Here is a 23,930-nt window from a genome sequence, read left to right as displayed (position 1 = left end):
TGGCATAGGTAGAAATTTATTTAGTTGTTTCTCTGCTACTTTCTTTAAACCACACTTATGCCAAGTGTTTACCTTCCTGCTAAGACATCATCATCTTCAGATGTGAACCCATTGGTGATCCCACCATACTCCACTGGGTAGTTCCATACCTGTGGTCACTTAGACGTGGCACTCAGCATTCTAGCATCAGCTATATGCAATTTAGGCAGTGACAGTGACATGCTGAATTTCATCTCTTAGTCATTAGTACAATGATATGAATCCCTTATAGGTTATATAATTACACATTAATTTCTTTGTAAATGATATAAAACAATGTTTTGATGCTCAAATTTTTCATCAACATTTGCTATCAATGCTTTTTATATTTTAGTCTATGTATTAATCAGTGTTCTTGCTTTCTGGGTTGATTGGTTTGTTTGTTTTTGTTATTACACCCATTAGTTTTCTGTGTGGTCTAGTTTTAGTTATCTGAAGTATTGAGGTTGTTCTTAGGCAGAAGCATGACATAGGGTAAAATTCCTCATATAAATTCAAAATAATCTTTAAATGCATTCCTAGATACACATTTGAGTTAAATATGTGTATTCTTTTACATTTTTCTTGACTTTTTCATGGGTGTGAACATGTTATTTATAGTTGCGTCTAAAACAGAGCAGGTTACTGGTTTCGAAAGACTATGTCCTTTACATCCATGATAGAAACTTTCTTCTTCACAAAGTTTGATGCCCCCTTGGCTTAATGTTACCATTGGTTTGCTCCAGTCTAACCACTGTGAAAGCTGATAGGAAAATTTTCTATTCACTGAAAAAATTCTATTCTCCCCTTCAAATGCTACTCCTCTCAAAGGTATTTTAATATTGTTATTAACCTTGTAATAAAAAGTAGATGAACATTGTGGCAGACAGGTGTGTAATTAGACCTTTAATACATGATGAAAAGACATGTAAGAAGTACCATTCTTCTCCATTGAAAGTGATGTTAAAATTTTTGTATTCATCACTCACTGGGATTTTTGGTACCCACAGAAAAGGAACAGCGTCAGGTGACAGCCAGTTAACTTGCATACACTGTGCCTCAGCTTTTATCCAATGAGATAGAAAATGAAATAATGCTGATTGTTACTTTCCCTTTCACAGACTAGCTGATCACAGTAGTAGCACTGACCTTGGCCATGACCTCTCTGTGTGGAGCGCTATTGCTCTGCTGTCCAGTCAAACAGTAGCTCTACAGTTCTTTCAAAATTTTGGATAAAAAAAAAAAAAACTATGTCACAGGTGTAGGCAGGGGTTAGGAAAGAGGCTATTTTTTTTTCTTCCCCTGCAGTTTAAGATGAAAAAAAAAGAAGAAGAAGAAAGAAAAAACTTACTAGCTGATGTGCCTCTAAGAAGTACCATTTTCAGGAAAGCACATCCTATATTCTCAAAACTAGTCTCCTTTTGTCCCCTTTAAAATTCATTCCAAATTATCTCAAAGTAAAGAAGCATTCTTAATAAAAGAAAATTCTGATACTCACATTAAATTTGCTTTGATTCTAGAAGAATATCAGCCTCAGGTTTCTCAAAGATCATCTTATCCTCCATTTTATTTGGGTTACATAACAAATGAATGAGAAGACTGAACCCTGTGTTTGGGAATATATTAGGGTGGTATCCCACTGCATTGGAACTGGCCCCAAGATTTTTGTGAGTTGGTATTTTGGTGAGAATGTGACTAGAACTTGAAACCCATGAGTTCTGGTGCTAAGGGACAGGAATAGACAGAAAATTTTATTCAACTAATATATACAGATTCAGTATGGATGTTTTGGGATATTTTTCTGGCCATAAAAACTGGGAGATGAATTGGACACAGTGGAAAATAGCTACAGTTAATACAATAAGAAATTAAATTCTGAGCAGGAATAGACTCAAAAGTTTATGTGTGAATATATGTGCTCTTTTAAATCCAGGAAAAAATATTTTCCACATCACCAATTGTGCCACTAAAAATAAATTGTTATTGGTGTACAGTGGCATTTGAAGATATTAGAAAAGTCAAATAAGAAGGAACATTCCTCTGCCATGAATAAATGATGTTCAGGCTTCCTTTTGCAAATGCCTTGTCACCTCCAGGGTAACCTGTCAAGTGCATTTTTGTATAATGTTTCAAATAACACTGAGCAGTAAGTAGAACTTAGGAAAATGTATCAATGTGCATATTCTCAGTCTCTGAACAGAAGAAATAAGGAATGTTAACTGATGAACTAATTGTAAACAAATAATTCAAATCCTTTTAAGTTTGCTCGCAACAGAGTCAGAACGTGTAACAGAGAAATGTGGCTGTGTGCGGAATGCGTCTTTAAACTGATTTATTGAAGCCTTCAATGAATACGGTGCTATTTATAGAGACTGGCATAGCTGCTCCTCAAGTAGCGATACAACAAACTCCAGTCCTCTCGGGTCCCTGGTGTTGCTACTCCCTGCTTCGGTGACACGTAGTCCTTTCTTCTGAAAATGCATTTTCACAATGGGCAATGGAATATACTTAGCACATACAAAATTAATCATCGGTGTGATCAGAAGGCAGGTTTTATGTCAATGGACTTTCTGGGCTTTACTGATTGATATGCATTTTTGTCAAGTTCAATATCAGCGAAGTTCTAAAATGGAGATGGATACTGTGCTAAAATGAAAACAAACACACCTGAAAGGCATGATTTTTATTTATCCCATCAACTTTTAAAAAAAGGCAAGAGAGGACAATATTTTAAGTTTCTGATAAAAATTGTCTGCTTCTATAGTTAATATTGTGTCATATTTGGGGATGAATCTGTGATAAAATGCTGATATCAAATATTTAATTTTATTTATTTTATATATTAGTAAATTAACTGATATTGATATATGACTTCATGGTTTAAAAGGCATTTTCAACATTCCATTAGCTTACTAAATGCTTAGTGAAGTTATTTTCAATGCAAATGTTGATGTCTTATCCATAGAAATTTTAGCACTTTCTTGAAAAATTTATAACATCACTAAGGCCTTTAATACTATATGCTAAGTGTCTTTTCATGTTTCTATCCCTTTTTAAACTCTTAAATCCAAGCAGTACTATTTTTATTTGAATACTGTGCATTGCAAATATTTACCAAGCATGTCATATACCCATAAATGCATGTAACTACAGGGTTAATAATAAATAACAAAATAAAATTCTATACACAGATATATTTTTATTAACCATACCAGTCTTCTGGGTACCAAATTTCATCTGTAAAACAGGCCTCCTAATGATACTTACTGAGGCTTTGTTTTTCAACATCATCGTTGTTTTATTAAAGCCAAAAATGAGGTTCTATGACACTAAGTGATGCACTGAAGAAGCATGTGTAACAACGAGAAGTGCATCTGGGGTGCATTAGAGGCCTATTAACTGTAAATGCCAGGTCTTTACTCCATGTTCCCGAGTCCGTAGACCATATGAAATTGTAGGACTATATCATAACATTTTATAAGAAATAAGAGATTCACTTATTTATATAATGCTAAACATCTATTTTAAGGCATTTAAACATGGGTGAGACAAGTATATTCAATGCATATATTAGTATATATACAAACACATAAGCATAATTCTCTAGAAATTCATCCTCAATAGAAGGCATGGAGCACAGGACACTGTCCTGTGGCTGTTTATAATCCATCACATCATTTATCTGCTCAGCTTCTTAGTATATGATAGAATAAAGTAACCATAAAGCAAAATTCCTTTCAGGGATAAGCGATGAAAAGTCCCTCCATGTGAACATTTTGAGTCAGTAATTCAGGTCCCTTTGAATATCTATTTCTCATGAAAAAGAACAATTGTAATGATATAGCCAGACAATGAGCCACTTGTGCTATGAAGACAGAGGTAAATGGCTGACAATTTCTTGGAAATCGAGATACGTTCAAATGAGTAGAGATGGCAGCATGTCCCAGGCTTTATTGACAAAGGAATGTGGTGTCATTATCTATTACTTTGATGGTTCATCAAATCACAATAAGAGAGTCCAGCCTGGAAAGTAATACCAGAGCTTTCTGTCAGCACTTTGCTAAAAATCCATGCCAGCACAAAAAATATTCTGTGGCTTTTTAAAAGCAAGGTTAATGTTTAGTGTGTAGCTCATGGTAAAATACTTGCCTAGTGTGCAAAAGACTGTGAGTTCAATCCCCTCTGACACACAAAACACTAAATAAATGAATAACTTTAGTCAGTTTATACAAGAGATGATCAGCGTGTTCATTATTTGAAGGTAAAGGATGGGCATAGTTTAATTTGCCATTCTAATGAACACTGACCATATGCTACTATAGAATCCAGTATTGTCAGGCATGGGAGGTACCCTGAGAATCTGGTGTCTACTGGCCTTTTTCCAGAGACAGGGTAGCAGAGATTCAATGTGGCTTGCTCAAGAGAGTCTGGGACAATTTAGAATTTACCTTTTCCAGACTCACACTTTGAGGCTTAGGTAAACACACCAATGCTGGGAAAGCAGTGAAGTTGTTTCCCGAAGGCTGCACCTCTCTCTCCGGTGTCGTGGTCGTGAATAGATGTGTCTCATTTGGTTTCATTGCCATGGCTCTATTTCTTATTGGGGAATATAAAAAGCAACTTCTGTTCTGTCTTAGGAGCTGCAAGAACTCTAGCCATACACAACCCAGTGGATTAGCTGCCTCCACTTCCTTCCGATATCTGATTATGTTGTTTTCTCAAGATTCATGATCTCGTCCCATCTGGAATTGATTCTCTGGAAATTTCTCTATGGGACCTTAAAAACCCACATTGCCTATATGTGATAAATTTGCTTTCACATTTTTTCTGTAATTTCTTTGTAAATAAATTGATAATTGTTCCCAATTGCTTTCTAGATGTGATGGAGAATTCTCCACTTAGCTCTCCGGGATCAGCAGGCTGTTTGTTTTCAAACTCTCTTTCTTCCCACTTCTCCGTGCCCACCTGGCCAATTAATCAAAGTGTCATTGTACAGCCTCTGATTAGCCTCATTGCTGTGTGTTTTCTTGCTTATGTTTTCTCTTCCTCATGCCCCCAGGAGGCATGAGTTCTCCTTTTCACTATGTGAATATTCTAAACCATAGCCCTTTTCTTCTGGAAGATACTTGAATGTGTGAAGAGTCAGAGATATGAAAAATTGAAAATGGGGGAGGTGAGGGAATGATTTTTGAAGGATTGAGGAGATAAGGAGTAGTGGATGGAGTTGAAAGGGTGGAAGCAGAGACAATGAGGGGTGTGGGGATTGGAACAGATGGGATGGGATCTTAGGGCATGGAGGCTGAAGGGATGAAACCTGTGAGAGCTGAGAGGATGAACAATGACAGAATGGGGGCTGAGGGAATGAGGAACGAGGGGCTGAGGGGTGAGGAGATCAGGGCCAAGGGAGCCAGGTGGATTGAGGCTGTGGATATAGCATCCTGCAAGAGGTTTGAGTCTCCAAGCTCCTGCCTCCTACTGGTTTGTCTAGGACTGGCTTCCTTTCTGATCCTTTGTTCCTAATCTATCATTCTGAACTTGCCTCTGGCCTTCTCTTGCCTGTAAGACAAGAATTTTGCTTCTGTCCCACCTGCTTATCTGAAGTTTTCACCAACACGGGCACAATGCAATACCATCAGGACCAGCAATGGTGGAAAAATAGCTCAACCCTTTTTCTTTTCTGACTTCATCTCCATCTGAAGTGAGAGCTAACCTCCATGAGTGTCCTGGAGACGACATTCTTTCTCTTTTCAAGTAGCACATTGTGTTTTTCCATGGACTCTTTTTTGGGAGTGGGGGAAATTCAAACATTGTCTAAAACTTGTATAGCAAAATAAGCAAATATGGGGGGAAATAATGATTTAATTCCTATAAATCAATATAGTATGCTTTGGGGCATTCCTTCAGTGGTCAAATACAAGATTTCTTCTTTATAAGACAGACTGAGAGAAATGTAGATTATCATAGAATTTCTTCCTAAAATAAGAGGGGTGTGTGTGTGTGTGTGTGTGTGTGTGTGTGTGTGTGTGTGTGTGTGTTCAAAGACAGAGCATCTGGAAGAAGATCAGAAGGTGATTTGAAAAACAATATTAAGAGAAAGGGTCAATAGAAATTGGAAGTAGATAGCCATACTGCACAGTTGCCTTCTTTTCCAAGTGAAAAAGACAGAGTTGGGCAAAGCCACATACTAATGTATAAATGAGTCCTCACTAGTGAAGTCTGCAGAAACCAGTGGGCATCTTAAAGTTTCAATTCCAACAGTCTTCATTACTATTTCCTAGTTAAGCAAACAGCTATTTTGACACATAAATTACAGAGCCTATGACTAACAATTTTTGTCAAAAATATGAAATCAGTAGAGTGTGGAGCCATAATCTTAATGATTATTTTTAAACAAGTAAAATATCCTCTTATAGTCAATAATCAAAGCAAATAGACTCAATGCCATGTTTCGTCCTGACTCAATAAACAACTCCTCAGTCTACCTTGTCACCCACAGAAGCTATCACAGCAGGCTTGCTTCTCTCCCTTCTGTCACCTCCCACATGTGAGTAAAATCCAAGTTTGGGTGGCTTTCAAAATGACCAGAGCCTTTCTCCTACAATCCTGCTGCTGGGGATGTTCAGGTACATACTACTTCTAATTTGCATGGCCATCCAAGGGCCCATTGTCTGTAGATACCATATCCAATGACTTTACCATGTGGCTACAATGTTGTGGATTTCTTAGATTTGTGGCCTTAAATGACACTGTTTACTGGGAAATTAGAATGATTTCTAGTTAGAAAAAGAATGCTTCTTGCATTAAACTTTCACTTCCTTTGTAATATATTTAACATTCTTCTTCTCTGTAATTAATGGAACACATCCAATATTCCATTGTCACAGACTTCCAACCCTACACACCCCTTCAGTCTCTGTGCCCTCAGCAGCACTCTCATACGTGCCCTCCTCTCAGACCTCTTTCCTTGTGTGTGCTGCTTATCCCAGCCTTGTTCCTTCTTCATGAAGCTTCTGCTGAAAAGCTCCCCTACCCAAGAGGTCTTCCTGGGTCACTAATTGAATGACATTAACAACCCACTCCAAACCCTTGTCTTTCTCTCCTGCTTCATTTTCCATGAAATAGTAACCATTATCTGAAGTACTTTAGAATTTTAAAATTCATTATAAATGAATGGTCACTGTTACCCACCACATTAGGCAGTCAGCAATCATCAAGGAAATTGACAAATACATATCATCCTTCCACCTAGCACCATTGGATATTTATCCTTAATATAACTCGTTTTTTTCATATTTCAACTTAATATAACTTGAAGGATATTTCGAAACTGTAGAAAGCAGAATAAATTAGAGATCAGCAAAGATTTAATTAATGAAAGACCACATAAGTAGCATTTTGAAGAGCATATATTTCAGTCAGCTTTTTAAACTATGAGCATAGCTTTTGCAGAACTGATCTCATAGACTAATTTTTAGACTTGTATCACACATTGGCAGTTAATTAAATATGCTCCTACAGCTTCACTCTTACCACTGTATAGTTCCCCACTTTTCACTTTGCACCTTACTGAGCATGTGACCTAACAACAATGACCGAAGACAAGAACACTGAAAGATATTTCTCTAGAGTAGTTCAGTCAGTTAAAGACAGAAGAAGAGTAAAATGTTCAGGAATACACCAGAACAGAGCTTCTTATTATAAAATACTCTTCTTTGATCAACCAGTTAATAAAAATTATCCACCCAAACTTTAAGAGTACTCAAGACCATTTTCCTATATTGCAGTTGACCACGACAGTTTCTAATTATTTGTTTCTTTAAACTTCTAGATAGAGTCAGGGAAGTGGCTTAGTGGGTAAAGCCCTTACTGCAAGTGTGGTGACCTGAGTTCCATCTGCAAACCCCACATAAAGATGGACATGTTGTGAGAGTGCAATCTCAGCATCCCTACAGTGAGATGGGAAAAGATAGGATTATTTCCTCCAGTCCGAAGACTGCCTACTCTTTTATATGCAACAGAAAACAAAAGACCCCATCTCAAATGAGGTGAAAGATGAAGACCAATTTCCAAGGTTTTCCTTTGACATCCACATGTGCACAACTACAGAGAGAGAGAGAGAGAGAGAGAGAGAGAGAGAGAGAGAGAGAGAGAGAGAGAGAGAGAGAGATGTAAACTAGTATCACCACCATCCATTAGAGATTACAATTTACAATTTCTCTCTGGCTTGAACACTCAAGTTTCATTTTTTACACTATTTCCTTTTAGGATAGTGTGATCAGAAATAAAATCTCAAAAACAATTCCAGATCTAAGAAATGGAAGAAACAAGGTCTTTATGATTTCATGCTATAGAATTTAGTTATATAAAAATAAGAAAGTCAATTTAATGGAGATAAAAGCTTAGCTTACTTTGAAAAGTCTCACAAATGTACTTCTTCTCGAGTATATATCACAGTTTAGTGGATAATTTGAAATGGATTCATCTGTTGCACCATCTGTCAGAAATGTAGTACATCTGCTAAATGTCCAGCAGAATTTGAACTATGTCTCCAAGTAATTCGCCCTTGGTACATGCCGACTGGACAATTTCCTTTTTGATTTACAGCAGATAGTTATGCAAGTGTGCCTGGGTTTTTAGCCGTACCACATTTGCATTTGCTTCTGAACATAACTATATGACTATTGGAGAGTAAAATAAAATTAGTATGAACTAATCTAGATTTAAAGCCAAAATATTGACTCTTTCCCCTTCATATTCTATTGTATATAATGTGTCCAAATTTTTAAGTTGGTAAAGTTCATAACAACAGTCTTCCTTATGGGAAAAGAGTGGGGGAAGTCCGTACAGAGGTGAAAGAATGTCTGCCCAGTAATGTAGATTTTTATTGGAAAGTAAAAAAAATGAACTGTCTTTTAGGAGTTAAAATGGAAAAGTTGAATATGCCTCAATATCCAAAACTAGATAGTGTTTGCAGTGCACAGTTTCAGATGGAATTATTCCCACTGCTGGATCGACTCAGTAAGTACAGAGCTCATGCTTCTTGTCCAGCTGTGAGGCTCTGGCAAGAGTGGACACAAAATCAGTCACAGTCCCCACTCTCACAGCAAAAAAAGCAAAAATACGAATCTGATAGCAAATAGATCATTTCAGATTTCAATTAATACCAGGAAAAACACGAGGCAGTATGATACCATAGCAAGTACTATCTACAAAGTGTGAACATGCAAGTTGAATTGATGACTTCAGTGGAATGGGTCAAAAAGCTGATGTCTGACCTGGAATCAAAAAAGGAGCCAGGCACCCAATGAAGGGAGTTCTACTTGGGGGAAAATAGCTCACAAGACAAAAGGTATTATAAAAAGAGAAAGGAAAGAGAAACTGCAGTTTAATCATCCAGAAAGAGGAAGAAAATAAAACATTCCTAGAGTTATTGCAAGACTGGACCACCCAGAGTCCTAGTGGAGACTGCATTTCATATTCATTGAGTTGGGAGGCAAGCAGGAGGCTGTCCAGTAAGGCCTTAATCTGATCTCCATTTATAAAAGGTCCATTTGGCAACTGTGAAGAGAATACATTATAAAGAGATAAAGATCAAAGTAGGAAGAAGTCCCCAAGAAATATGTATTGAATGGACAAACAGGATGACATGCATGTACTTTACTGAGCCGCATAGCTCGTGAGTGACTGATTATGCATGAGTCTCTTTGAGAACACCTATTTAAAACTGTTAGAACCTTTTTGAGTTGAAAGAAGTGGGTCTTATATGACATAGAAGATAGTAGAATAGATGTGATGTTATTATAAAGGACATTATCTTAAATCAGATGAAAATTAGGTGTGGGAAGAATTTATTTGTTAGTTTCAACATTAGTAGGAGGTCAGCATAGCTCCCAAATCCAGTACAACAGGTATGAGTTTTAACTGAGGTGAGGTAAGAGATGGTGTATCCTTGAAAGGTCCTTAAAAGCACAGAATTTATAACCAGATATAACTAAGGTTTTGTGGTGACTCTAATATCTTGTAGTAGTAAATCTTAAGCTTTGTCTTGGAAATGGTAATAATACCTATCCCAACCAATTATGGTCATAATTCATTTTTAAAAATCTACTTAAAATATTAGTTAATATTTCTTGTCACAAAAGTACTCCATAAATAATTGATATTCATATTTTTATCTACTAATTTAACTTTAATGATTTCTACCATTAATACATGATCCAAATTGGAAATGGTGAGTTTGAAGTAGAGAAGGTTGCCTCATTGAGGTTCTACAGTACTAAAATGAATAAGGCATTCATTGGTTTTTACTCTGTGGAATGGAAACTCAACAACAACAACAACAAAAAAAAAACAAGTATGGAGTGCTCTGCCAAAAATATAACATCTGTATCACATCTATTTAGTTGATCATTGCAGAAAAGAGGGGAGAAAGACTGTAAGAATCAGAAGTTGGGGAGAGTGCTGTGAAATAGTATTTTCTGGGCATTCATGGCTGTTGCATGCAAGAACTCAAAGAAGCAGTAGTTGCTTGCATGAGGGTGCATAATCTCCAGCAGTCACAATTCCATTGTGGATGTGCAAAGAACTCCTGTAGCCCCAGCACTAGCAGAGACACTCTTGGCAGATGATGTTCGATGGGGAAGGGAGAGTCTGTTTCTTCAGGGATGTGGTCCTAGGTGTGTTGCCCTTGCTCCATTGAATTGCCCCATATGTATGAGGGTACAGACAGCATAAATTGGATTCACTGTGCTTTGAGAAATGACTTGAAGTTGGGAAGGGAATGTGAGGTGTCTAGGAAGAAGCAGAAGGAGGTAGTGGGGGTGAATCAAAAATCTAGGTACACATAAAGTTCTCAAAGAAAAATTAAAATATATTAAAACAAAATTAATAATTATGTGCAATCAGCTTTGTCGGCCAAGAAATAGGGAAGATTCAGTGAAAAGTAAAAGAGGGGAGGGAGTGGATTTTTGTTTAACTGAGGAAAGCAACTTTATATGTTTCATTGCATGGCAAGTATATGCTCTTAGTTCCTAGTTGAGTTCTACTAAATTAGCACATGACAAAACACAATTGAACTTCTCTTTTTGGCCACTGTCTCTACAAAGTTGTTTTCTACTGTGGCATGCAAAAACACACCCATTGTTTATTATTATTATTATTTTATGTGTATGTGTGTGTGTTAGTTAGGGTCACTATTGCTTTGATGAAACACAATTACCAAAAGCAACTAGGGGAGCAAAGTGCTTATTTTGTTCATTATTCCACATAACAGTTCATCATCAAAACAATGAGGAACTTATGCAGGACAGAAACCTGGAGACAGGAGCTGATGCAGAGACCATGGAGTGCTGCCTACTAGTTTGCTTGGCTTACTCAGCTTGCTTTCTTAAAGAAACCAGTACTACCAGCCCAGGAATGCCCTGACTGGGCCCTTCACTATGAATAACTAATTAAGAAAATGCCCTACAGACTTGCCTACAGCCCAATCTTATGAAGATATTTACTTCATTGAGATTCATTCCTCTTTGATGACTCTATATTGTGTCAACTTGACATAAAACTAGACTGTATTTGTGCCTGTGTGAGTTTATGTGCACCACATGCATGCAGTAGCCCATGACAGATAGAAAGAAGATGGTATCAGATCACCTAAACTTACAAGGGATTACGATCTGTCATGTGTGCTCCGGAAATCAAACTTAGGTCTTCTGAATGAATTACAAGTGCTCATAACTGCTGAGTCATTCCTGGCCCCAAATTTCATTCCTACATAGATTTTATTGAGAATTAATTTTCAATCGAGTTTTATGTTTTAATAATGATTTGATACTTGCATTTTCTGTCCAAAGAAGTTAACTATGCAATGAAGAATTCAATACAAATGATAAAAATTCTCTGTGTATTATGAAATATATTAAAATTCAGCAATATCTTCATTGGAATTTATGTGACAGATCACTCTGTAAAAATGTATGTATCCAGAGTGATAATCATTTTTGTGATAATGAACAGATGTATATTTTAGATGTTATTAATACACATATATAAACATAAGTGTCTCTTTTATTAAAAGTGGCAGTGAATATGAGTATTTACACATGAAGAAAAGCCATGAAAACTACTGTTGTGGGGATGAGAATATTCATCAGCTTTGTATGAAATTTTATAGAAGAGGAAACAAATTGATCTTATTTCCAGGGACAAAAAGCAAGCCAGACTAGAGATGGGGGAGCAAACATCCTTGAGGTTGATATATCATCTCTATAGATGGGGGCTTGTGGTGGGGAACAGGGTGGAAATAATACGTGGATAAGAGCAGATTGAATAGAAAGCAACATTGCCTTGACCTGAAGGAGGACAAACATTTTCCTAGTACCTCTATCCTATTGTTTAACCTTTTGCTTTTCAATTCCTGTGATTTAAAATAGAAATCATAGAATTGACTAAAAACTGGAAACGTCCCTTTTAAAAAGTGGGAAATTAAGGAGACAGTACATATCATGGCTTTAAGTAAGTTCCTCAAATTCATGTAACAAGAACTAAAAACTTAAGGAGCATTTCTTTCCACTGCTGTGGTTATACAAATAACTATTGTTATCTTCAAAGTCATGAGTAGTTCTTAGTCAGTGTTCTATTGCAGTGAAGAGACAACATGACCACAGTAACTCTTATAAAAGAAAGTATTTTGTTGGTGTTTGCTTATAGTTTCAGAGGTTTAGTCCATTCTCATCAAGACAGAAAACATGGCAGCATGCAGGCAGACATGGTGCCTGAGTAGTAGCTGAGAGGTCTACATCTGGATCAACAGGCAGCAGGAAGAGAAAGACAATGGGGCTGGCTTAGGCTTTGAAAATCTACCACTGGTGACACACTGCCCACCACCGGTGACACACTTCCTCCAACAAGGCCACTACTACTCAAACAAGGCTGCACCTCCTAATCCCTCTCATGTAGATCCATTCTCTAATAAACAAGCATCTTCATAAAATATATTAGCTGTATTCCTATTCAAACCGCCACACCGATCTAAAAAGATACCTACCACACAGTGTTAACAAACAAACCAAAGTGCCAGTTTGTCTGATTACCTCAGTATTTAAAGTAAACCATAGAAATACTGAAGAAAGGAACTAGAGAGATGGTTTAGTAGTTGAAAGAAAGTACTGTTCTTGTATAAAACCTGGGTTCAGTTTCCAGAACTATGTTGGGCAACTGCCTATGACTCCAGCTCCAGAGGATAGGATGCTCTCCTCTGGCCACCAGAAACACTTCCAGGCACATGCACACACAAAACACTCACACACACACACACACACACACACACACACACACACACACACACACACAATTAAAAAGGAATAAAGGAATTAATCTTTTTAAAAGATATAGTGAAATAAAAGAATATTTTATTTGTTGCAAAACCTACACATTTTTAAGGAAAATGCAAAACTTAAAAAAAAAGATAATATAAATTGTAGATTAAACTTCACCAAGTTTTGGCCTCTAGGTATAATTATACACCAGAAAAGTTCTTTGGGGATGAGAGTTTCACAAGGACACAGGGAATGAAGGAGGTAAGTATGTTTTGTATTATAATATAGTGCTAAAGTTAGCAAGACTTTGAGGTGAATAAACAATGCCTAGTCAAATAATGTATGTCAAGAAAATAAGACAAAAATATCAAGCTTCTGAATGTGCCACAGTGAAATATGTGTTCAACCAGCTGCTCAAGTTTATGGAATAAAAATAGTAGGCATGTCATAGCTATAAGAAAATCTCTCTTTCACTTCCTTCCTCTCTCTCTTTCTCCTGTCTTCCCTTCCTTCTTTCTAAAAAAGAGATGGACAAAAACAAGGACTTATATTCATGTGAATAAAATCTCTAAACTATATAATAGGTCCTGTCCAAGTCTTCTCTTAGCAGTTTAATCCTACTAATAGTTTATTTTAAAAAATCTTTGAAAGTTTGAAATAATCTCAGTGATTACTAAGGAAAGTACATGGACCATGGCTTCAGTTTTCTTTTCATCCAAATCCTGAAAAGGTCCATCAGAGTCCATTAAAAATCATACTTCATTTGTCCCTAGTATTTGCCACTGTCGTTGTAGCAATGGGTGTAGGCAAATATACCAGCCCAAAACACAGCAACTGACAGAAAGGGCACAGGAAGCATTAAGCAAGTGCATATAGAGGTTGGTGAACAAAAAGACAGCACAGCAAGAATCAGAAACAGTGAGCAAAATGTAATGCTGAAGCCCTGGAAAAGTATTGCAGAGCTTGATAAACATCAAAGACAGAAGACTCCTAATAGAATGGTAATCCTACTAAGAAAACCAAGAAGCAAAATGAGCACATGGTTCATTGCGGAATTCAAGACAGTTTCGATCTTACAGAGTAAGGCAGGAGCCTGGTAACGGGAGGTAGAATATGAGCTATCAAGAGGCCTAGCTAAGAATTCTTCAATGTCTCCTGACTAGGGAGGAGCTTTCATAAAACCCACTGCAGTGTAATGGTGTAGATGGGGCTGCCATAGCTTCACCCTGAGATGTAGACTTAGGACACATGGAGAATGCTGGGAGATGCTTTCCAATAAGAACATACCTCTCCAAGTGAATTTCTTCCCTATATGCAAATGAGATGCTCACTGTCCAGAAAGCCCTACTTGGTTCTAGCGTCCCATCCTTTATACTTTAAAGTGTTCTAGTGTGGCTGGCCTTTGCCAACTTCTTCCTGTGACTCTTGATAACAGAGAGCATGCTCAGCCATTAAAAGGCAAATCTACTTCTTATCTGTCAGCCAGCTATTTCCTCCATTTCATCCTGAGTTAGTACTGCATTCTTATAGCTGTTCTGCCTTCCTGATTGACTGAAATTGTATGAAAATAAAACTCAAGGCCCATCTGCTCCTCTAGTTTTCATCCAAGGTTTCCTGGAAAGAAAGCACCCTGGAATTGAAATATTTGCAATGGCTACATGAATGCAGAACTGGAATGCATCCATGCACAGGAACTGCAGTAGTGGATTACCTAGACCTCCCTCTACCTTTATTCATTACTCTATTAAGATGCTCACCTTCTCTAGGGTTTTCTGGATGCCCTAGTGTTTCATAACTACTACATTGAAATACACACTTTAGCCTAATAGGCAAGCCAAGCTTTTAGAAGTTGCCATATGTCTTAATCATTATTGCAATCAGAATAAAAACAGACGGTTCATCATAACAGGCAGTATGGCAATATACACAGGCACGAGTGTAACTACAGCAATCAAGGGGGAATTTCACACCCACTGTGACTTCTGATGATGCTTAAGCTGTTTCTTTTCCTTTCTTTCTTTTTTTTTTTTTTTTTAGAATCTTCTACCCTTCTTTCCACCTATCTATAGTTTTCCAGTTCTTCAGACTTTATTCTTTCTGGGCATTTTAAGTGGTCACTAGTCATTCCTCTTCTGAATGCCTGAGTCGGTGTTAAACTAGTCAGACAGTCAAGATTTCAGCTTCACAGGTCGAATGGTCTGTACTGAAACTTTCTGTGGCTCTGTGGAAGAAGCCATGGATACCACCTCACCAATTAAAGCTGTGTCCTAGTAACACTTCTTAGAAAAGAACTCAGGCAGGCTTGGAGCTGACCTGTGGGTCAGTGTTCTATACTGGAAATTCTCAACATTTTCTTGGCTTCACAGAAACTTAGCTAAATTCCTTCATTATTATGTTGGATATTAGAAAAGGGATGAACTGACATATTCATGATCCCACGGTTCATTTTTTTTTAAATAATTTACTTAGCTTTATTTAATGTGCTTTTGTGTGAAGGTGTCAGATCCCAAGGAACTGGAGTTTAGACAGTTGTGAGCTGCCATGTGGGTGCTAGGAATTGAACCTGGGTTTTCTGGGAGAACAGCCAGTACTCTTAACCACACAGCCATCACTCTGGCCCAGGTCACATACTTCTAAGTGAGATGAAACTAAAGGACCACTCATCTCAAGATTTCTAGTAACTGATTACATTCTAGTCAACACCAAATTATATTATTAAATATTATTTTTGTGTTGTGTGTTTAGTAGTTTTATATAGGCTTATCTACTATGCATTTATGAAAAATGGGATAAATAGACTTTATTGCATGATGTGTTTACAACTGCATAAGTCAGAAGTAAGACACCAACAATATTTGTAATTAGTGTCATCTAGGAAAAAACACAGTAAATGTAATAGTTTTATGTAATGCTGAAGTTGTATGTTGTATTTGAATTAAGGAAAATGTGAGATTGCCAAAGCTTAAATTGTGACCATTCTACAGTTAACATTAACATAATACCGTTTATACATAAACTCTTATTTTTCTTATTCCAACTTCCATAATTAGAATGAGAATTATATGATTTTTAGTTGACTTTTTAAATTTTAAAATGTAGCTTAAATGATTTCCAATTAACAAAACATATTTGGTATTAAAATCAATTGCTACAATATCAGTTTTTTAGACTTTAAAAGTATACTTTTTTATTTTAATTGCATTAGCTAAGATATCATTAAGGGATTATTGTATATATCATTGTATTTTCATCAATGTAAATATATATTGACTTATTAAATACTTTCTTTCAAGAAACCTATCACTTACTGTTGTCAGATATATGAAGCTTGGACTAGAAACGGTCCTTCCAGCACAGTGCTGATGATTTTTCTATGCCACAACTTCTCATCTCCTTATCAATAAATACTCTGATGTTTCTTTATCGAAGAGACTTTCCTTGACAAAACATCCTAAAACAGCAGCTGCCCTTCCCCCACCCAAATCGAGCCCTTGACCCTCATTCCTCCTCAGTGCTAATCACCAACTCCATGTGGTTATTGGTCTAATTCTTGTCATGGTGCCTTAGCACTCTGAGGGGAAAACATTGCCTCTTCCCCTTCGGCGGCTCTGCCATGCTTACCACAGCACCCTGCCTAACTCCAGTTTAAAGGCACGTACTGACACAGCATGCATGTTGGCACATTTTCCACATGAGGAGATCATCAGGAGGAGCACTTTCAGGTTAGATGCAGGAGCTATGCCAAAACCGATTTAAAATTAGAGTCAAGGAATTAAAACTAGGAAAAAAATGCATCTCTGCCTTCTCGCAGGTAAATTTAATAATATATTGTAACCATAAACATAAAATCTGCTCACTTAGTATAGACTGTGAACTCATCTCTTTTAACACATATTTTATGTTCATCTTTTCAATCTTTACATTGAATTTTCTGGGGAATTTAATCATGCACACCTGTCAGAGTCCCAGAGGAACTTAGAGAATAACTAAGAAAAACAAGACAACATGTTGTGAGCAGGTTTGTTCACTTTCACTTCTAATTTTTAAACACTTGAATGGTGAAGCAGTACACGATGATTCATTCCTCAGTGCCTGTAGGGATTTAACTACACTTCAGTGAGATCCCAACAAAACTAGTGCATTTTCTCTACTGTTAAAGTTTTTTTTTTCTTTCTGTTTATAAGCTTGAGATGTGAAAACCATTCAGGAAAGTGTTGTTTGATTCCCCACCTTATTAAACAAAACCCTAGGTAATGTGAGCATTTGTTTAGGAATTAAAAAACATCTTTTTGAAAAGAAGTTCTCTACTATCTTGTAGTTTACCTCTCAATCTTTCAGATAAACTCAAAAACCATCAAAGACTTCATTCCCATGAGGACCACAAACTTGATAGAAGAGAAAGTCAGCTGAGCAATGTAATGCATGAAAAGTCTGTTAGTGCTAAGTGCTGGGAAGGACAGCAGGGCAGGGATAGAGCACTGAGGAGACAGCAGGGGGCAGCTCTGCCATCTCACAGGCCTGGGAAAGGATCTCACACCGGGAACATTTGGAATAGCAAATGTGAAGTCTCCTAGCAGGAGGTGGCTTGCCACTGAAGGAAGAGGACAGAGTCATTGTGTCTAGACAGTGGTAAAGAAGAAGGTGAGGCAGCCACTGTAGGCTCTGAGGTTTTTAGACCTCATTCCAAGTGATCATAAGCAGATGCCAGAGCATCCCCTGACTTTGCCTTGAACATTCACCTTGGTGGAGTTGAGTCACCAGGGATACTGAAGCAATGAACGGTTATTTTGTTGTACCTGTTTCGTGAAAGCCCCAGACACCACCAAGGAGCCGGTTTCCAATACAAGCACATAAGGGCCCTTTCATTCAGGTTCAACCTGGGCCACCGCACAGCCACAGATGGAAGGCAATGTGGCAGCGACCACGAGCCCAGGTGGAGAGGGTTTTTATAGGGACAAAACACAAACCCGGAATTGGCAACTTGGGATTGGGTAGAAGGGGAAAGGTGATTTTTTGAAACCATTGGTCTAGACTTCGGGCGCAAAACCACATTTGACATCATTGGGTTAGACTTTTGGCGGGGAACCACAACCCGCTGAACAGGATTATCTGGACTGTTCAGCAGTATTATCTAGATATCTTTAAAGGGCCATAAACTGCAGGCAGGATATCTGCAGAAGGATACTGCTCTGGTCCTTCCTGGAACTGAGTACAGCAGGTGGTTTGAGATGGTGGCCCTTTCCCTAAGATGGAGCCTGTAAAGTTAAGTTCTAGGCCTTCACATTTATATCTCACTAATCAGGTATAAACATACCTGAGGTTAAAATGAAGATATTTTACTGAGAATGTTGTTACTTTTCTTAAGGATACTTCAATACTTCTGAGAAAATGGAACATGTATACAACTACATTCTTCAATGGCTTAGAGGTATAGAATGTTTGAAATGGGAAATTTGTTTTAAAAGTCTTATTTCCCAAAAATATACTATAAAGTAAAAAATTCCATATTGATTGCCAAAATTTATACATAGACTTCCTTGTTCTTTTCTTCATGTTATACTGGATCCATATGTATATTTGTTTACATAGACACATGTAATTTTAATTACATTCTACACATTGGAGAGAGCACATAGTTTATGTAGTTTTTTTTTTACTTTGTTTTGATTTTTTTCTTTCTGATAATATGTGAGTGGATGAGGAAGAACTGAATGAGCATGGTGTTATGAAAGAGGATATAAAGCTAATTGTTTTCTAATTTTCATTCTGTTATGAATTTTTCTTCTGTTTTTATAGTGTCTAAGAAAATAAAATATATTCAATACCGAAAGTGTAAAATTTAATGTGAAGCTCCATAGCTTCTGTTCCAAATGACTATTCTAACTGTAGGAATTCATTGAGTTGTAGAGACTTTGGGTCAGCTTAATTTTAATGTGATTTTTTACTTTACTTGTAATAATTTTAATAATAAAGTTTATAAAATAAAAATTCCTTTCTTAGTAGCTCCAGACTCATAGTGACATTTTTGTGAGGATCCATTTTCTCTGGTGGAGACAGAAGATGTTAAAGGAGCAAGATGGTCAATAGGAGGGCTATGCAGTTTTTAGGACCACAGCTGTTGCTGCTGACTCCTTGGATTAGGTCTGCTGCCCTGGAGGTGAGAGGTCAGGGGTTAGGACAGTCCAGGAGGACAAGTGTAGCCCTGGATGTACTCTATCAGAGGGAGGATAGGCTAAGAGGAGAACAAAGAGATGGGTCCTGAACACTAGGAAAATTTATCAATTAGGAAATTAAGAAGTATACATGAAAGGAACCAAGAGGAAACAGCTAAGAAGAGATGATGTTTAAAAAAATGTTAATGGCATTGTAAAAGCCATGAGTAGATAGTACTACAGATAAATTCAAGGCAGAAATTGGTGACATTTTAGATAGTAATCCTTTCATGCTGGCTATTATTCTTTTTCTCCATTATGATCAGCTATTTCTTTTTTTCATTAGTAAGAACATTTAACACACAACCTTCTATCTCAAATATTTAGGTACCGAAGACAGTATTATCATCTGTAGGCTCAATGTGATGCATCTAATCTCCAGGTTTTACATATCCCAAACAACTGAAATAATACATGTTGATTAGCGACTTCCACTCTCTTGCTTTGGGTGCTTTTACTAGATTTCTTTCTAACCTCACTTCTTCGCCTTTCCTTGTTTCCCATCTTCTGTCTCCGAACATTTCTACATGATGCCAGGTACAAAAGCTAGTCATGAAATAACTCGATTCTACCCGTGATCCTTAAAGTCCAAATTTGAGTTGTGGTCCTCTTGGAGCAATGCTGTTGCTTCAGGCTATTACATTCCAGTGGTTTAAATTGTTTCTGTAGTTTATCATAATGGGTACAACTGAGATATGTAAATTGTGATCATTGGTGGAGTCAGGTTTTTTTTTTTTTTTTGGTGGATTTTAAAGTCTGTACTATATTAAATAATTATTTTAGTTATTTTAATTTGTGTGTGTGTTTGTGTGTGTGTGTGTGTGTGTGTGTGTGTGTGTGTGTGTGTGTTTGTGTGTACATATGCATGTGCCTGCCATGAAGGGCATCAGATTTCCTGAACCTGTAGCTAGAGGTGGTTGTGACTCACCCCATGCAAGTACTAGACATTGAATCTGGCTCCTCTGCAGGCTCAGCAAGTGCTCTTAACAACCTAGCCACATCTCCATTCCCTTGGTAGTTAAGTTAACAAGCACAAACTAGTCATTTTTTGAAGAACTGGAATGAACTTAGCTTTTGCTGTCTCTTCCTTTTCCAGAAAAATGTGATGAGCCGCTCATCTCTGGGCTTCACCACACGTCCTTCAGCAGCTCCTCCTCCCTGTCCAGCAGCTATTCACCTGGCTATGCCAAGATCAACAAGCGAGGAGGTAAGAGACGCTTGATTCCTTTGTGATTAGAAACATGGCACACCTGGAACTGAGCATTGACAGATGCATTAACACAACCAATATTACCAATCATGTAAACTCATGATTGTCAATCCAACTAGATGACCTACAAATATCGTGTGTGTGTGTGTGTGTGTGTGTGTGTGTGTGTGTGTGTGTTCCAAATGAAACAAGGTAAGTCAATGTGTATGACATTTGAAGTCATCTCTGGAAATATGTTGAAAACAACACAAACATTCTTTCTTAAAGAAATACTTTTTGGTCCAAAAGTACTTAACCAAATCAGATGATTTTTTTTTTTTTTGGTTTTTCGAGACAGGGTTTCTCTGTGTAGCTTTGCGCCTTTCCTGGAGCTCACTTGGTAGCCCAGGCTGGCCTCGAACTCACAGAGATCCACCTGGCTCTGCCTCCCGAGTGCTGGGATTAAAGGCGTGCGCCACCAACGCCCGGCTTTTTTTTTTTTTTTTTTTTTTTTTTTTTTTTTTTTTTTGGTTTTTCGAGACAGGGTTTCTCTGTGTAGCTTTGCGCCTTTCCTGGAACTCACTTGGTAGCCCAGGCTGGCCTCGAACTCACAGAGATCCGCCTGCCTCTGCCTCCCAAGTGCTGGGATTAAAGGCGTGCGCCACCACCGCCCGGCCCAAATCAGATGATTTTTTTGTTTTGTTTTCTTTGTTTTTTAAATGACTCCCAATAAGTATCTAAGTATATAAGTAAAAATACATTATAAATATTCTGATTTTTTCTATGTGTATTGATGTACATGGTTTCTGTTGCAAATGTGGGATAAAAAGGATGAGAATTTCCCAAGTGTTTAGAATGAAGTTTTGTTTTTAGAAGTGTATAAAAAGTTTTTCTGCATGTATATTTCCAGACTCTGGAAATATTGATGAATTCACCTGTGTTCCAATAGCCCGAGTATTCCATTCCTATTCTGAATCTCAGGTAGCAGTTGGCCTCAGGCTTAGGCTTAGGCCTACTATTAACCTTAGGTTTAGTGTTTAGAATGCACTGGATCACTTCATTTTCTCAGCAGGCATCCTATGAGTTCCCACATCTGCAACATCCTTAGGTTTCCACTAAATTCAGCTTCACCTAAGCAGCTTCTTGCAACATCTTCTTAGGGATCCTTGCAGAGATCCCAGCCCTGTCACACCTTGCTTGCTCTGTGGAGCATTCTGGATTATTGTTGCAAACTTCCTTTATCCTCCAACCCTTTCACTTTGTATATCCACAATATCAGCATTCTGTGATGATCCGAGCAAGCTGTGTGCAAGCTGGAAATGTTCTCGGCACCTTTACCACCACACTCTGGGGGCTCCTGTGCCTCCGCTGGTGAAGCTAGAAAATTACTTCTGTGGGTGATTGTCTTTAAATGGGAAGGTTTTATCCAAGCTCTCTCCTTTCAAATAAATTTCCATTTTCACAAGATGGATCCTTGAGTTGGTTGAGTCTTCCCTTAGGGTGTCTTTACCATAACACCAGTGAAGAATGTGAGGTTTCTCCTTCATGGCACTGATCTCCCTAACAAATACAGTGGCCTTTTCACACTTGCCTTTTCTATATTTTTAAACTTGCTTATTTTCCTTTCCTCTCTTATGTGAATGGTTTTAAATATTTCTCCTCTCTTCCTGCAGAGCTCAGAACAGTGAAAAGTAACCATTCTATAGCCTGGCACAGTGCATTGTGTGAACTATCTCTGTAATTATACAATCTCTTTAGCAATTATGGATTTTTTTGGTTTCTATCCCTTTCTTGTACAAATTTAACCTCACTCCTGCTACTTTCCTAACATATCTGTACATTTTATGTTTTTCTGCTCCACTTGCTATTCTTTTTCACTATAAACCTTAACAAGAGCTGTGAGCAGAAACCATGACCCAGCTGGAATACTATGCTATAGTGAATTTCCTTTCCCTGACAAATTACTCCATTTCTTCTGAATGAAACATCATTCACATTTTCAGGACACAAGTAGATTGCAGCCAGATTTTTCGACAGAATGTAAAATTCTCTAATCCTAATTCATATAGAGTGCTTCTCTCCCTGGAAACTTACGAGCTGGCACTTCACTGTCCACAGCTCTGCTGTTGTTCTGGTCCTCCTTCTCCTCCCAATCAAAATGGGATGCTCTGCTTATATCACTCTGGCCCACCCATCCCTAACTTTCCAACTTTCTTCTATAAACCAGTTACAAAGGGCTGCAAATTACATAATCATATATTCATAGCCACAGCCCCACAGTTACAATTTTCCATATTATCATTCATATTTATATAGCCTCTCTGTCTCTTGTGTGTAAAAGAAACAGGTGTGCGGGATATATTGTTTTAGTAGCATTTCTATTGCTATGAAGAAACATCATGACCAAAAGTAACTTGGGGAGAGTAAAGGTTATTTCATACTTTCAGGTAACAGTCTGTCACTGAGGAAGTCAGGGCAGGAACTGAAACAGAAGCCATGGAGGGCACTAATTTTACCAGCTTCTTCACTTCTCTTGCATACTCATCCTGCTTTCTTATAGCATTCAGGACCACCAGCCTGAATATAGTATTACCCATAGTGAGCTGGATGCTTCCACATCAATCATCAATCACAAAAATACCACACAGGTATGCCTACAGGCCAGTCTAGTACTAGCATTTTATCATTTGAGGGCCCTTCATCCCAAATGGCTCTAACTTGTGTCAAGTTGATATAAACTCATGAACGCGCACACGCATTCGAGCACACACACACACACACACACACACACACACACACACACACACACACAAACACACACACACACACACACCAGAATGGTTTAAAAGGCTCCTGGGGTTTACCAGATTATATATATATATATATATATGTATATATATGATATAGAGATAGATATCAGTCTACATCTATGTATCTATCTCTCTATCTATATTTATTTATATATACATATATATTATGTATATATATGAAATTGTGAATGTTGGTACTATATTTTTGTCCTGTTAGTTGAGAGAATCACTTGATATGCATCTGTATACGTACTTGAAAGAGAATCATGTAGTTCCAGAGAAAGACAGCAGGCTGTCACTTGCCTAGTTACACAGCAACAGAAATAAACAAAATCCATTTGGCATTATGTTGATAAATATCAACTTCAATTTTTCTTACTTATTCAAA

General features: G+C 37.5%; 1 protein-coding gene across 1 annotated transcript in view; it reads left to right on the top strand.

The window, feature by feature from the left end:
* The window catches only part of Cntnap2 (contactin associated protein 2), a 2,081,518-nt gene that overhangs the window by 561,721 nt on the left and 1,495,867 nt on the right, over positions 1-23,930 (top strand). Inside the window, exon 2 of the mRNA XM_042273149.2 lies at positions 20,640-20,750. Within this exon, the coding sequence (XP_042129083.1) occupies positions 20,640-20,750 (111 nt within the window). The remainder of the gene's footprint in view (positions 1-20,639; positions 20,751-23,930) is intronic.

Source organism: Peromyscus maniculatus, chromosome 3 (assembly GCF_049852395.1).
Source record: "Peromyscus maniculatus bairdii isolate BWxNUB_F1_BW_parent chromosome 3, HU_Pman_BW_mat_3.1, whole genome shotgun sequence".
NCBI classification, from domain to species: domain Eukaryota; kingdom Metazoa; phylum Chordata; class Mammalia; order Rodentia; family Cricetidae; genus Peromyscus; species Peromyscus maniculatus.
The sequence above is the reverse complement of the archived record's forward strand: the minus strand, read 5'-3'. Positions and strand labels throughout refer to the sequence as shown.